The following is a 14,410-nucleotide window of genomic DNA, read 5'->3' on the forward strand; positions in this document are numbered from 1 at the left end:
CCATTCAAGTAGATAGGAGCTGCACTTGTATGTCGCTAGTTTACACAGAAAATAGCTGCCCAGGAAATTTCCAAAGATGGCTGCCAAGTGACCTGATTTGCTAACAATTTAAATAATATATTTAAATATTATTTATTTAAATATATTTTACATTGGTGCCGAAAGCCGGGAGGGAGGAGGGATGGCCGTCGCAGAGTCCTCGACACTGCTGTCCACCCAGGGGAGCGCCGCTGCCATCTGCCGGGTGACGGAGTAGCCCGACCGCCCGGATGCGGGGTACGGCCATCGTCCGCGGGGCAAGTGGGGACTGGATACCCCGACCACCTGGAGCGAGGGAGCCGCTGCCGGGGGCAGAGGAGTGCCCTGCCGTCCCCAGAGACGCGGAGGGGTCGAGGGAAGACCGCCGTCCACGAGGGGAGGAGGGAAGAAACTCTCCGACCGCCCGGAGCGGTAGAGCCGCTGCCAGGGGCGGAGGAGTGTCCCCATTTGGCGCCAGAAAAGCGGAGGCGCGTTCTGCCCGCTGGGGGTCGATTGTTTCACTCCGGTTCGCCCGGGGGTGGAGCGGCTGTCGTCCGCCTGAGTGTGGAGGAGTGTTCGAGGATCACGTGACAGTACATCAGAGAACCGGTGAGTGAGCTTTTTCTCTCTCTCCTCTCTCTCTCCCTTTCGCACCGTGTTGGCCTTTTCCCTCGCTTATTTTGTTGTTGTTTTTCCCCTCCTGTCTCCTCCCAGGGCGAGGAAGGCGGGGATGACCACGCGGGACGCGAGATACACCCCGCCCCAGGACTGTGGGTCGTAATATCACGCGCCCGGTCCCCCAATCGGCCTGATGAGGCGCGCGAGGGATAAAGGCGGCCGGTGACGATTGTTCGAGAGAGAGAGAATTACGGGCATATCCGTCATGTGTGTTTGTTTATGTGTTTTTGAGTTTTCATTAAATTATTATTTATATTGACAAGCCGGTTCTCGCCTCCTCCTTGCCCATCCTTTAACTGTTTTACATTGGTGCCGAAGCCCGGGAAGGAGGAGGGATAGTAGAGTTCTCGCCACTACCGTCCACCCCAACGGAGCAGCCGCGGCCATCTGCCGGGGGACGAGCCGCCCAGCCACCTGAACGAGGACGATGGCCGCCGACCGCGAGGGGAGGAGGGGCTCCTAGCCGACCGCCTGGAGCGGTCAGGGCCGCTGCCAGGGGCGGAGGAGTCGCCTACCGGCCGCTGAAACGCAGCGGGGTTAAAGACCGCCTACCGCGAGCGGGGAGGGGCTCACTGCCGACCGCCTGGAGCGAGAGAACCGCTGCCAGGGGTGGGGGAGACCCCTTCTAGTCTCCTCTCTCTCTCTCACTGTCGCTCTGCGTTGGCCTTTATCCTCTTTTAAATTTTACAGATTTCTTTGGGGGGGTACTACACTGTTACAGGAGTACCCTCCAATTTTAATCATTTCTGTTTCCCTCCCCTCGTCCCCTCCCTCGTCCAGGTAGATGGGGATGACCTGCCGGCAGTCAGCGCGGAAGGCGCGCCCTCCCCCAGGGAAAGCGGGGGGGATGTACGTCAGGCCGGGGGCTCCCCAGCCTGAGAGAACGAGGGAGGAATGTGGCAGGGCGGAGGGCGGGGCCGGGTCATGATAATACACACCCGGTCCCGTATTAGGCTAATTATGCCTCCGTGAGGTTTAAAGGCTGACTGCAGAGGGCCGTGCGGGAGAGAGAGATCGTTAGTGGACATGTCCGTCATGTGTGTTTGTGTTGTAATGGAAAACTTTTAAGTTTTCCATTAAACTATGATTTATATTGACAAGCCGGTTCTCACCTCCTCCTTGCCCATCCTTTAACTGTTTTACAATATTATTATTTGTTTATAAAACTACAGTAATGAGAATAAAATTGTTGCACTTTATTTTTCTTGAAGCATCTGGCTAATGTGACCAATAATGTAATTACTGGTATATTCAAGCTCAGCAATTAACACACTCAATAAAAGTAACAAACTCATGTTGAAATGTTGCCCAATTATCCAAAATAATAAAATATGCTTCATTCTCTTTAGGCAAAATCTAAATGATTATTATTTTAGATTTTTTCCCATTTGGGGTGAAATATGACCCAGACATTTTTCATAATATTCACCCTTATATTCAAGGTTTGAATGAATCAGTGCTGTTATAACATCCGCTGTTTTTGAGCAAACATTTGTACATTTACGGAAGAGAAGTGGTCAACCAAAAGTGTGTGTAGTCCAAGTTTCGCTCCGCTGTTTAAAGTCTCTCCTGTACTCACAGTGTTTGTGTGTGCATGAGTGTGTGTTTCTGGGCTGGAGGCCACAGTAAGAGCCTACACACATGTCCACCACACACCCACCAGCCAGCGGAAATGAGAACCATTCCATCCTGCCACCAAACACACACCGTTGCAAGTACACATCACAACACACACACCACCAGGACATTCTATCTATCTTCCCCTGTCTCCCTTGACACACGCGCACACACAGACAGACACACACACACACACACACACACACACACACACACCAGATTGGCTTGAGACCAAAACCTCCTTGTGGTAAAGCATCAAGTAATAAAACTACAATTATTATTTCCTTTATAATTGAAGACATATCAGCACATCTCGTATGAAAAAGGTTGTAGACATTTGCAGCTCCACATACATGTGGGTTGATTACAAAGAAATGTTTTTACTCAAAAAGAACTGCACATTTAAATTCTGGTAGATTTAAAATTCCTTTCAATTCTCAGATTACAGAGACTTATAATCAATCTAATATAAGTACATTGGTAGGATTACATATTTCTAAATTAATATTATCTATGTAAATACATTTATAAACCTGAATTATGAACATGTTTACTTGGGTTTGTGTTTCTGTGACAGCTGTGGTGGTGAATGTATGACAAAGAACAATGAACAAGGAGAAAATATAGACATTATTGTGAATTCGTGTTTTATAAAGTAACTTAAAGTATTTAGTAATGCGATTGCTTTTTCAAAAATGTAATTGGTAAAGTAATATGATACAAATTTTAGAGATGTAATTAGCAAATTTTTTACTAAAACTTAATAGATTTAAAGTAAAACATGATTTGGCCAATTTATGTGCATTTAATAGTGAGGACCACTTCAAATATCCTCATAAATTAACATGTTTCACTAGTAAGGACATTTTCAACCACATACCACACCTTTACAAGGCTATCTGAGACGTACAGTTTCATGGAGTTTTTATTTTTAGGAACGAAGCTAATTTTGATGATTACAAACTGTCAAATTCTAACCTTACCCCTAAAAGAAATAGTTTTTCAAACTGAGGATGTCCCCAAAGGGAGGGTTTTCTCAGATATAACTAAATCTGTGGATAAAGCATAGTTACTCTAAGTAAACCCACACACACACACACACACGTTTGTTAGGAGTGTCTCTGCACCCACTTCTCTTCCCAGTCGCTCTTTAAGGCCGTTTCCTGTTCCGGCTCCTCCCACGAGAGGATGGATGGATGGAATAATACTCATGGGGGCGAGAGAGGAGTGGAGGGGCGGACGGCCAAATTAACTTTCCTCCAGACGCACTCCTTCATTTCCTCATTCGCTCCAAAACACAGAAGAAAGACCTGCAGCCGTCAGATCGTTTCGAATATGAAAGCTTGCCGTTTTGAATGTGTGCAGCTGAGAGGAAGTCTGGCGAACTGAATGGGAGTTGCAAACACACCTTCTCGCTATTCATTAATTGCAACAGTCTGGTTGTAGTTTTTTAAATGCTATAAACATCAGTTCTGACAAACTGAAATAGAAAAGCCCAGATTTGTTTCCACCGAGCCCAGCTGATTGATTCCAGGTGTTAAGAAACAATAACATAATTCTAGCCAGCATTCATAAATAACTTAAGACACGAGGTTGTAGTGTCAATGCACACATGATTCAAACTGCATAATCAATTGACTTTTTTAACAATTTATATTCAAGGTCAAATCAACTGATTTTGTATGTTGGAAATTTTTTGATGTTCTGAAAATCCAATGAAACAACAGGCTTAAACCGATGATAAATATAGTAGCTCTGTTTGTCTATCTGTCTGTCTGTCTATACACATACATACATACATGTGGGTCAATGACAAATAAGGCTGTCCGAGGTGGTAAAAATGTTAATTATTTGTAAAAATCTGGTTTAAAACACGTTTCAAGTTCGTAGACATGTAAACTTTAAGTTTGTTGTTTTTACAAATTGCTTGAAAACATTTATAGCATTTTGAACTTTAAAAATGTCATGTGGTGCAACCATCAAGTAAAAGGTATTAAAATAGTTTCCTTACACCTTGAATACATGAGTGCACACAAAACTTCATTCATTTCAAAAACATTTTTTCAAAGATATGTTTCAAGGTGAAAAATATTTTTTTTTACAAATATCAAGAATATCAAAGATGTTTTCTCATAGTTAGTCATTAAAATGCCTAACTATTGATATTTAATGATATGATAAAATTATGATTGTTTTATTTCACTCATTCTTGAGGGTCTAAAGAGATCGTCTCTGTTTTATGATTTTTGTCACATGACAACTACATTTCTACCTAGAAGTTGGTTGCACCACATGACTTTGATTTGGTGAACAAAACTTTTTCAAATATTAATAATTTTAAAATAAAATTGTTTAACTTATTGTTTTTTTTTAAATGTATTATTCAGCACAGCTCATGCCAACATTTATTTTTCAAGAAATTCAGCTTTTAAATAGACTTTTATTTATTTACTGTCTCCAGTTACTGGCTTCAAGCGTCTCAGCTCATCAATATGGGACAAAAGGCTAATCTCAATAATAAAGTCAAAATATGGGACGTCCCGGCTAATATGGGATAGTTGGCCATCCTATGAGGAGATGATAGAATGGCAGATGTTCAGTTTGAGTTGTCTCAACTGCATCAAGCTTTTCAAGCATTTGTTTTGCCAGTGTCAAACATGGAGAAAAGTTTATGGTTAAAGTATCGGATTACCTCAGATTCACAGTTTATGCTGAAAGAATGATAATTATACAAATTAATACAGACCGGACTGATTAATAAAAGTGATCAAATAATTGCCTATATCATCATTTGTTAAAAAAAATTAAGATCATCAAAGGCATTACATTATTGTGGCAGATAAATGGAGCATCGAGCAGATGTCAAAAAATGTCATTAGAATAGCAAGTATTGCATAACAGAATATTGTTTGGTTTATTTTCATATCATTGGACAGAAGCTTATCATATGGGCATGATTAAATGTGTAATTAAATAAAAGAATCACACACACACACACACGTCAATGGCGGGAAGCTAATTTTTTTTTTGTCCGTGTCTAATTAAATATTCAAAAATATATTACATGTATAAATCCAACAAAACAATTGCTAAAATACACATCTATGATGACCATGTTTTCAATTACTGAGTTCAAAATCATTTTGATATTTTTTTCTGGGGCTTAAAGTAAAAGATGTCAATTTTCTATTGCATTCATTATCAAAATCCTTAAAAAGTCTAAACTTTTAAAAGATAATTTTATCTTCATGCGCTCTTCAGCAGCTGCTCTGAAAGTGGTTCGTGGTTCAGTCAGAGTTCATTTAGAGTATTCACACAATGCACTGTTGCACCGGACAATGAAACACAAAAATGCAGCATTCATGCTATATCTATACATTTTCTTAAAATTAGTCAAATGTGATTAGAGTTTAAAGTGCTCAATATATCACGGTTAGATCAAATGATCGCTATCAGGCAGTGTAATAATCCCAACAGGTCTAGTTATTTATATATCTGAGTTTTAAGTTTGCAGTTTCAGAGTAGGTCTTCTATTTTAACCATACCAAAGTTAACTGGCATTGTCTGAGGCAGAACATGTTCATATAAAAAATAAGGGTCTTCCATTGTACGTTTATTAGACATAATCAAAGGTTTCACCACATAAATGTATTGTATATTGTATGCATATATACTTTTTAACTTGCTAACAGCAAATTCAGTTATTATGCACAACAATAATTACAGGTTACTGCACTTATACCGTCATTTACACAAATATATTGTGATTGGTTACTTTTCTGAGCAAAAAAATTTAAAAACGCTGCAAAAACATAAAAATGTTTGAGAAAAGTTGCTGGATATTCAGTTATTTTGGTGTGCAATACTCAAAAAGTGCCACGAAATCCTGGCGGGACTGATTAATTCAGCAACATGTCATGTAATTCATTTTATTTCCCTTTTTAATACATTTCCAACATCGTAATACTTTAATACGCACACAAAAATATTGGTTAAAATAGACTAGATTTGTTGTTCTTTTTATTATACCGGTAAATCATTTTGTATTGTTAATTATCAGTATTGAATGCAATTAAAATACAAAATTGAAATTTCTCTGGCATCTTGGAAATATTTTGGCACAATAACTTAAGGGATTGCACAAGGGATGCCTCTGGTAAATTTAGCCTGAATAAGGTATCCTAGAAAGCAGCATTATGTTGTAAGGTATGCTTGCTTTTTGGAATGGCCTTCGTGCCAAAAGCACATATATGCCTTAAAATCCTGTCTAGTTAGGCAGCTCACTAGGTTTTTGAACAACTAATGACTGCTTCACTTTCCAAGGGGCCAGAATGTCGATTAAAAGCTTAAAATAGATGTACTGCACTCACTTTTTCAACGGGTCGATCACAGTCTTCTGAATCTGATTGACCTGCAGAGAGAAAATAAATACCACATCAAACATAAGCAGGAAAAATAAACCACTTATACTGTGGTGAAAAGGGCAGATTTGTTTGTATAATATATATATATATATATATATATATATATATATGCTTCCACATGAATTTTAATGTGATTAACATTTACTACATATAATACCCAAAGCACTAACATGTTCCAGCAAAACAAAATTGTTCCAGTGAATTGTTCAAATGAAATCCAAGCCACTGACTGTGGTTAAAAGCCAACCATTAACTAATTACGTAGATCACTACAAGTCGAACACAACAATAAATATAAATAACAATGACCAAATAAAGTTCATGGTGAAGCTAATTGGCAACAGGATACAACATAACCCCCATGTTAAGAACATCAACCACTGTCGCCCCTCCCTTTCAATATGAAGTGCAATCTGTGTTCAAATGAGAAGTGTCGGGAAGAAAGTTCGTGACGTTGTTCCTTTATTGTGCTCCCGGCCTGAGGAAAGCAAGAAAAGCCGTGAATATTAATCGAGCAGCAAATACAAAAGGCAGGAATCGTCAAGGGACGACACATGAAAGCACAGCCCCAACTGGGGTTAAAAACGCTGGAGAGGGTGGGCCGCCGTACAAGATGAAAGTTCTTTGCAAACAAACATTTTTAACAATAACAGTTTATATTCCCTTCGTTCCTCTGTGTGGTGTCAGGGCTGGAGAGGAGGAGGAGGAAGAGAGGATGGAAGGGGGGGTGTTTGAGGTAAATGAGTGTAAACGAACGTCGCATTGCCGCCTCGAGCCCCAAACACGCAAAGTCTCAAAAGTTGCCACACAATTAAAATCTTAAACTTGCAAAACATCATTTACATTGCAGATCTGGGATGTCAATAGGATGTGGTTGGCTGACAGTACGCTAACTTAACCTGGCAAACAATGCAAGTAACGAGCAAACAGAGAACGTTAAAACCAACGCGAAGAGGGAAGCCGACACAAGCTGACATGCCCATCAGAGGATTGTAACTTAAGTAGCTAATCAACAACTCACTCGCTATTGATAGCGGAGTCAGTCAGCGATAGCAAACAAAACTCGAGCGTTTTCGTTAAAAAATGAGCTAGCCATCCTTCAAGTTGCGTCTTTAATATAAGAAGTCAAAAATAGTAGTAACAATGATGACACGAAAAACAAGAAACCAAAATATAGGAATGCTGAGTGCTAGCTAGAGTGGCTGTCACCATACCTGTATCAGAACACTATATAGTTGGAGTAAATCAACATGAAATAGAAAAATGTATTCTATTCAGGCCTCTTACATAACTGATCTTGTTGTGCAGGTTTCAGCGCACAATACTCCATAGAAAATAAATGGTCTATATACAGTGCCCTCCACAATTATTGGCACCCCTGTTTAAGATGTGGTCGAGGACTAAAGTCTCCTTTTTTTTTTTAAACAACATAGAACCCAAATGCAAAAAAAGAGAAAAATCCAACCTTTTATTTAAGTACATTACTTTGGTGGTAAAAAAAAAAAAAAAATGGCACATTTAGAAAAAAAAAAACTTGAAATCATGTGTCCCACAATTATTGGCACCCCTAATAATTCCGCTGAAAAATTTAATTTTTTATTTTTTTTAAATATATTTTTCTGTAGTTGTTAAAGTTGGTCAGGGTATCTAGGAACTTTTAATTAGTAATTCATGACTTCCTGTTTCCCTGGGGTATAAATATGACGTGACACAGAGGCCTAATTCTCCTACCCATTTGTCAACATGGCAAAGACAAGAGAACACACCATTCAAGTAAGGCAGATGTGTGTCGACCTTCATAAGTCAGGCAATGGTTACAAGAAAATAGCCACTCGCCTTAACTTGCCCGTATCTACAGTCAGAGGAAGTTTAAAACAACTGGAACAGTGACAAACAAGGCTGGAAGAGGTCCCAAGTTTATCTTGCTACAACGCACAGTGAGGAGGGTGGTAAGAGAAGTAAAAAAAGTCCTAAGCTCACTGTCACAGAATTGCATCAAAGAGTGGCATCTTGGGGTCACAAAGTCTCCAAAACAACCATCAGGCTACATGCCAACAAGCTGTTTGGGAGGCATGCAAGGAAAAAGCCTTTTCTCACTAACACTCACAAACGTAAACGTCTGGAGTTTGCTAAGCGGCACTGGGACTTCAACTGGGATCGTGTGCTTTGGTCAGATGAGACTAAGATTGAGCTTTTTGGCAACAAACACTCTAAGTGGGTCTGGCGTAAAACAAAAGATGAGTATGCCGAGAAGCACCTCATGCCCACCGTGAAGTATGGTGGAGGATCTGTGACGCTGTGGGCCTGTTTCTCTTCCAAAGGCCCTGGGAACCTTGTTAGGGTGCATGGCATTATGAACGCTTTGAACTACCAGGACATTTTAAATAAAAACCTGATGGCCTCTGCCAGAAAGCTGAAGATGGGTCGTCATTGGGTCTTTCAGCAGGATAATGATCCAAAACATGTGGCAAAATCTACACAAAAATGGTTCAGCAGTCACAAACTCAAGGTCCTCCCATGGCCATCTCAGTCCCCAGACCTCAACCCAATCGAAAACCTGTGGGGCGAGCTAAAGAGGAGAGTGCATAAGAGAGGACCCAGGACACTGGATGATCTAGAAAGATTGTGCAAAGAAGAATGGTCAAAGATCCCTCTCTCTGTGTTCTCCAATCTTGTGAGATGTTATAGGAGATTAAGTGCTGTCTTGTTGGCAAAAGGGGGTTGTACAAAGTATTAACATCAGGGGTGCCAATAATTGTGGGACACATGATTTCAAGTTTTTTTTTTTTTTTTTCTAAATGTGTGATTTTTTTTTACCACTAAAGTAATGTACTTAAATAAAAGGTTGGATTTTTCTCTTTTTTTGCATTTGGGTTCTATGTTGTTTAAAAAAAAGGAGAATTTTTAGAAGTCCTCGACCACATCTTAAACAGGGGTGCCAATAATTGTGGAGGGCACTGTATGCTCTCACCAAAATGCAATTACTTACTCTGCCTCTGAAACGACTTTCCTTTACTCTTATTTTTTTTAACCCCTCCTCTCCAACCACCTTCACCACTTTTTATGATCTAATCAATTCCTGACAGATAAAATCCAGCCCTATGCAACATTATTTACTCGTTAAATGCCGTTTACATTGTGCAAGTTAAATGGATTACAAACACCTTTTCGTGTTGACTTTAAAAAAGTTATTGTCCAATTTATTGCATGTGATTTTCTAGTTATACGGCAAATTTAGGTGCAGTCAAAAGGGCTAATTACATTATATTTTACTGCAACAGTAATGCAAACACTTGTTTTATCTGCATTTCATAATGAAATGACTCCTTCACAGACAGCAATGCTATATTATTCTATTTGAATTATGCAAAGAATATAAAAATGGTCGCTTGGTGCATATTTTCATGATGGTTTGAACTGTGGTGCTCATGCAGAATACAAGAGGTTCGAATCCTCCCTGAATCGTTTCACGTAATTTTAATTTTTTTGTGTTTTGCCGATTTGTCATTTACATTTAGTCAATATTGCATCAATGTCACCCAATGCCACCATTTAGTCCATTTTACTTTTTTCAAAGCAATTTAAGTCTGTGTTAATGTGCCCAATGACAAAAACATGTATCTGTAACAGACCAAACTTTAACCAAATATTGAAATATGTCTCATATGTTTTATGAGTTACTTTGAATGCCTTGTAACTTGGAAGTAAATTTGAATTGTGGTTAATGTAGCATGTTTTTCAGGAAACCACATAATCACAATGCAAGTTACACACTCTGACTAGCACGTAACTTTGTCCAATTTACCTGTCTATTTGCTTCATTGTCAGTGCAGATGTAAGTTTTAATATTACGCTTATGTGGTATACACAGACTGTACAGCAATGAATAATATTTGGGTTCAAATAATAATAAATAACAACTGATTTCCAAAATGTTATTGGGGTTAGTAGTAGGTTTTGCACAACCCGTTCATAAATTTGTTTTTTTTATAATTTTTGTAAAAATGTATGTAGGTAAATATTGCTTTTTTTTAAATCAATGTATTGTGAGAAAAACTGGAAAATATTAATTACCTTGAACTAGAACTTTAGTTAATTAAAAATGTTGAATGTACTTGGCTACAACGGCTGATGGGATGAATTTAAAATTATAATTTAAAATAAATTTTATGTCATATTTTATATAATTTTTTTTAAAAGAGAGAGAGAGATGAGATGTACAGTATAGAGAGAGATACAGTCAGCAGTGCAAATGAAGTGATGGGGAAGTATATTCCATATGATGAGAGCACAGCCTGAGGGACAAACTCCAGCTCTAGTGTGTGTGAATCATAGGCCAGAGATCAGCCACAAACACACACAATAGATAGCACCCAAAAATACACTAAACGCATACAAACCCAGGAAAAAAATAAATAAAAAAAATAATAAAAAAAATCGACATTCCTCCCCCACCACCATAGCCGCTAGTTATTAACCATTAAAAGCTTTACAGGCCTTAAATCATTTCAAACATAACTATAAAATACACTGTGCAGGCCTACACTGAAACTTCACTAATTACCATAACATTTTCCTGCCTATATGTATCCCCCCTTTGGGAAAACCATCATTCCTTTAAAATAGAGTGAGAAAGACGACTGTTTAGTTAATGTTAACAAACGCAACCATAATTTGGTTGGCTACCATGACAAAACCACTCAATTTGAAGAACAAAGGGAGTTTGTTGCTGGTTTGGGGTCTGAATCAGACTTCCATCTGATTAACCATTCAAGCATCCCAGGGTGGTAATTCACACTAGCACACCGCAAAACGCAGCACTGAAAAATCAGCTGTGCTAACATCTCTCGTCGCCCACGGATAGTGCGCCGTACGCCTGCCAAGTGCCCATACAGTAGAGTATGAGAAAACGGTGCTCAGGCGAAGAGGAGAGAGCTGTAGAATGCATTTGGCTTTGGTAAATCTGACAGAGGGGTCAGCAGAGAGCAAGGATATTTGCATCAGGCTTCAATCTGCTATTTCTGAGATCTGCCGAGCTGTGGATTGTATTACATCTAGAGGCACTTGTGGTATATTTTGCCATGGCAGGTTTGTGCTCGAGTGAATATCTATGACATGTTTGACTGAGCAATCTATTGATGGCCCTGAATTTCAGCTGACCGTATTATTTAAAGGGATAGTTCACCCAAAAATGTAAATGCTCTCATCATTTACTCACCCCAATGCCATCCCAAGTGTGTATAACACATTTGAAGAAAAATATCTCAGCTCAGTAGGTCCTTAAAATGCAAGTGAATGGTGATCCGACATTTCAAGCTCCAAAAATCCCTGACAGTCAGCATAAACGTCATCCACACGACTCTAGTGGTTAAATGTATGTCTTCTTAAGAGAAACGGTCACTTTTGGTGTGAAAAAATCAATGATTAAGTACTTTATATTTACAAACCATCACTTCCAGTCAGAAGCAGTTTACAAGAGCGATGAGTTCACAAGGTCATTATTTTCATTATTGGGTGAACTAACAGTTTAAAAACCATTAAAAATCTGGAGTAAAATTGTAATTAATTGAATTTCTGAAGACTACAAATGGCTCCTTAAGAGGTCACACATTATTTTAGTGTGTGTGGGCTGTAACTAGATTTGTACATGAAGCATTGTCACTTAAATTAATATTTTAGGTATACACATCCCATGCTTCTGCATACAAAAGTTTTCTTACGTTAACAATTCTCACAAGGAACTAGCCAAGTCGTCTGATTGATTGATGCATTGGCAACATGAGACGACCTAAAAGTACTGGTAACAGACCAGTCATCAAGCTGGAACATGAGCCCAACGTTACTGTTAAAAGACCTTAAAGAATCAAATCAAAAATGCCCCTCAACTAAGGTGCTTGCCACATGTGGCTAAAGAGATGTTCACTCTGACAGCCATTAAATCGCTGCATGTCAGCAAGTTGCTCTACTTGAGAATTAGCAGTGCAAATATACCCAATTCATTATACCCAAGTTCATCCAGATTTATTTTACTAGTAGAACCACAGAGAGGACAGCAGTGCTGAAATGAGACTCATTTGAAGATGCTTGCACACTGAGGAATGTAGAAGGGCGTGGGGTCTGCTGTGTGAAAATATTACTCATAGCCAATCTGCTGGAGGGAAGACAGAACAGACTTCTGCCAAAGTCAGACAAACAACTATTTTTCTCGCCCAAAAGTGGAAAATAAACATGGGTTAGAAGGTGTTGCAAGGCAGAACTGAAGATGGTGAATGGTTCATTTCTGAGATGTACAAAACAGAGCAAAATGTATGCATAAACAATACTGGACTTCATCACTTCATAGAGTCATTCATGATAAAGACAGATAGATTAAACCTACGTTTAGAACGGATGAGAATTTTAAATATACAGAAGATCCCTCAGCGGCAGCAGCACTAAGGCACTGAAAGATAAACAACGAAACGCCCTGAAGATACTTTCAAATCTCAATGCAAATATGACAATTACATTCAGACATCATTTTACTCCAAAACAATAAACGCACATTAACAAATTACTTCAAATAGAAAGAAAAGGTTTGAAATGAAAGGTTCAAACCCCACAAAGTGCCACTGAGTCCTTGAGCAAGACACTTACCCCGGGTCATTCCAGGGGAATTGTGTCTGTAAAAGTGTGCTGAAAGTTGCTTTTTGGAGCTTGCATTTAAACCATGCACAAGCCCAACAATTAAAAGCTGTGAGGTGAAAATACAGTCTCTAAATGGCTGATACTGTCGCTTTTTTGTCGTATTCTTTGTAGTGGATCCAGAGAAGTTGAAAGATTTGTGACCGTGTTAATGTATTTATCAGAATTTGCACCACAGATAAGTACATAAAGACCCCATATCCACCTGGTATTAAGATGCATTGTTTGGTGATCGGATCACATGTGGTCAGCGCTAAATATAGGTCTAAATATGGTCTAAAACGTTTTGTGATCACAAAAACCACATACGTATGTGGTCAAAAACACATCTGAACGCATCACATTTGAGGTGTAAACGTAAATCTATTCTGTATGTGTCCCGGCAGAGCGATCTCTCATGATTTACTCTCCATCCTGGCATCCCAGATGTGTATGACTTTCATTCTTCTGCACAACACAAATTAAGATTTTTAGAATTTTTTTTTAGCTCTGTTGGTCCTCACAATGCAAGTGAATTGGTGCCAACAATTTAAGCTCCAAAATCCACATAAAGAGAGGACAAAAATAATCCACATGACTCCAGTGGTTAAATCCATGTGTTCAGACATGATCTGATAGGAGTGGGTGAGTAAAAGATCAATATTTAAGTCTTTTTTGTCATATTTTCTCCTCCCTGCCCAGTAGGGGGTGATATGCTCGAAGACTGTGAATCACCAAAAACAGCATTGATCCGTTTCTCATCCACACCTATCATATCGTTTCAGAAGATATGGATTTAACCACCATAGTTGTCTGGAATACTTTTATGGTGTCCTTATGTGGATTTTGGAGCTTAAATTGTTGCCACAAATTCACTTGCATTGTGAGGACCAACAGAGCTGAAAACTTCTTCTAAAAAGCTTAAGTTGTGTTCAGCAGATTAAAGAAAGTCATATACCTCTGGGATGGCATGAGGCGGAGTAAATGATGGGAGAACTGTCATATTTTGG

The 14,410-nt window shown here is 39.2% G+C and overlaps 1 protein-coding gene across 1 annotated transcript in view; it reads right to left on the reverse strand.

Annotated features, from left to right (window-relative positions):
• The window catches only part of bin3 (bridging integrator 3), a 95,677-nt gene that overhangs the window by 33,800 nt on the left and 47,467 nt on the right, over positions 1 to 14,410 (reverse strand). The window contains exon 6 of the mRNA XM_052109148.1: positions 6,684 to 6,724. Coding sequence (XP_051965108.1) covers positions 6,684 to 6,724 — 41 coding nt within the window. The remainder of the gene's footprint in view (positions 1 to 6,683; positions 6,725 to 14,410) is intronic.

Source organism: Xyrauchen texanus, chromosome 37 (genome assembly GCF_025860055.1).
Source record: "Xyrauchen texanus isolate HMW12.3.18 chromosome 37, RBS_HiC_50CHRs, whole genome shotgun sequence".
Lineage (NCBI taxonomy): Eukaryota > Metazoa > Chordata > Actinopteri > Cypriniformes > Catostomidae > Xyrauchen > Xyrauchen texanus.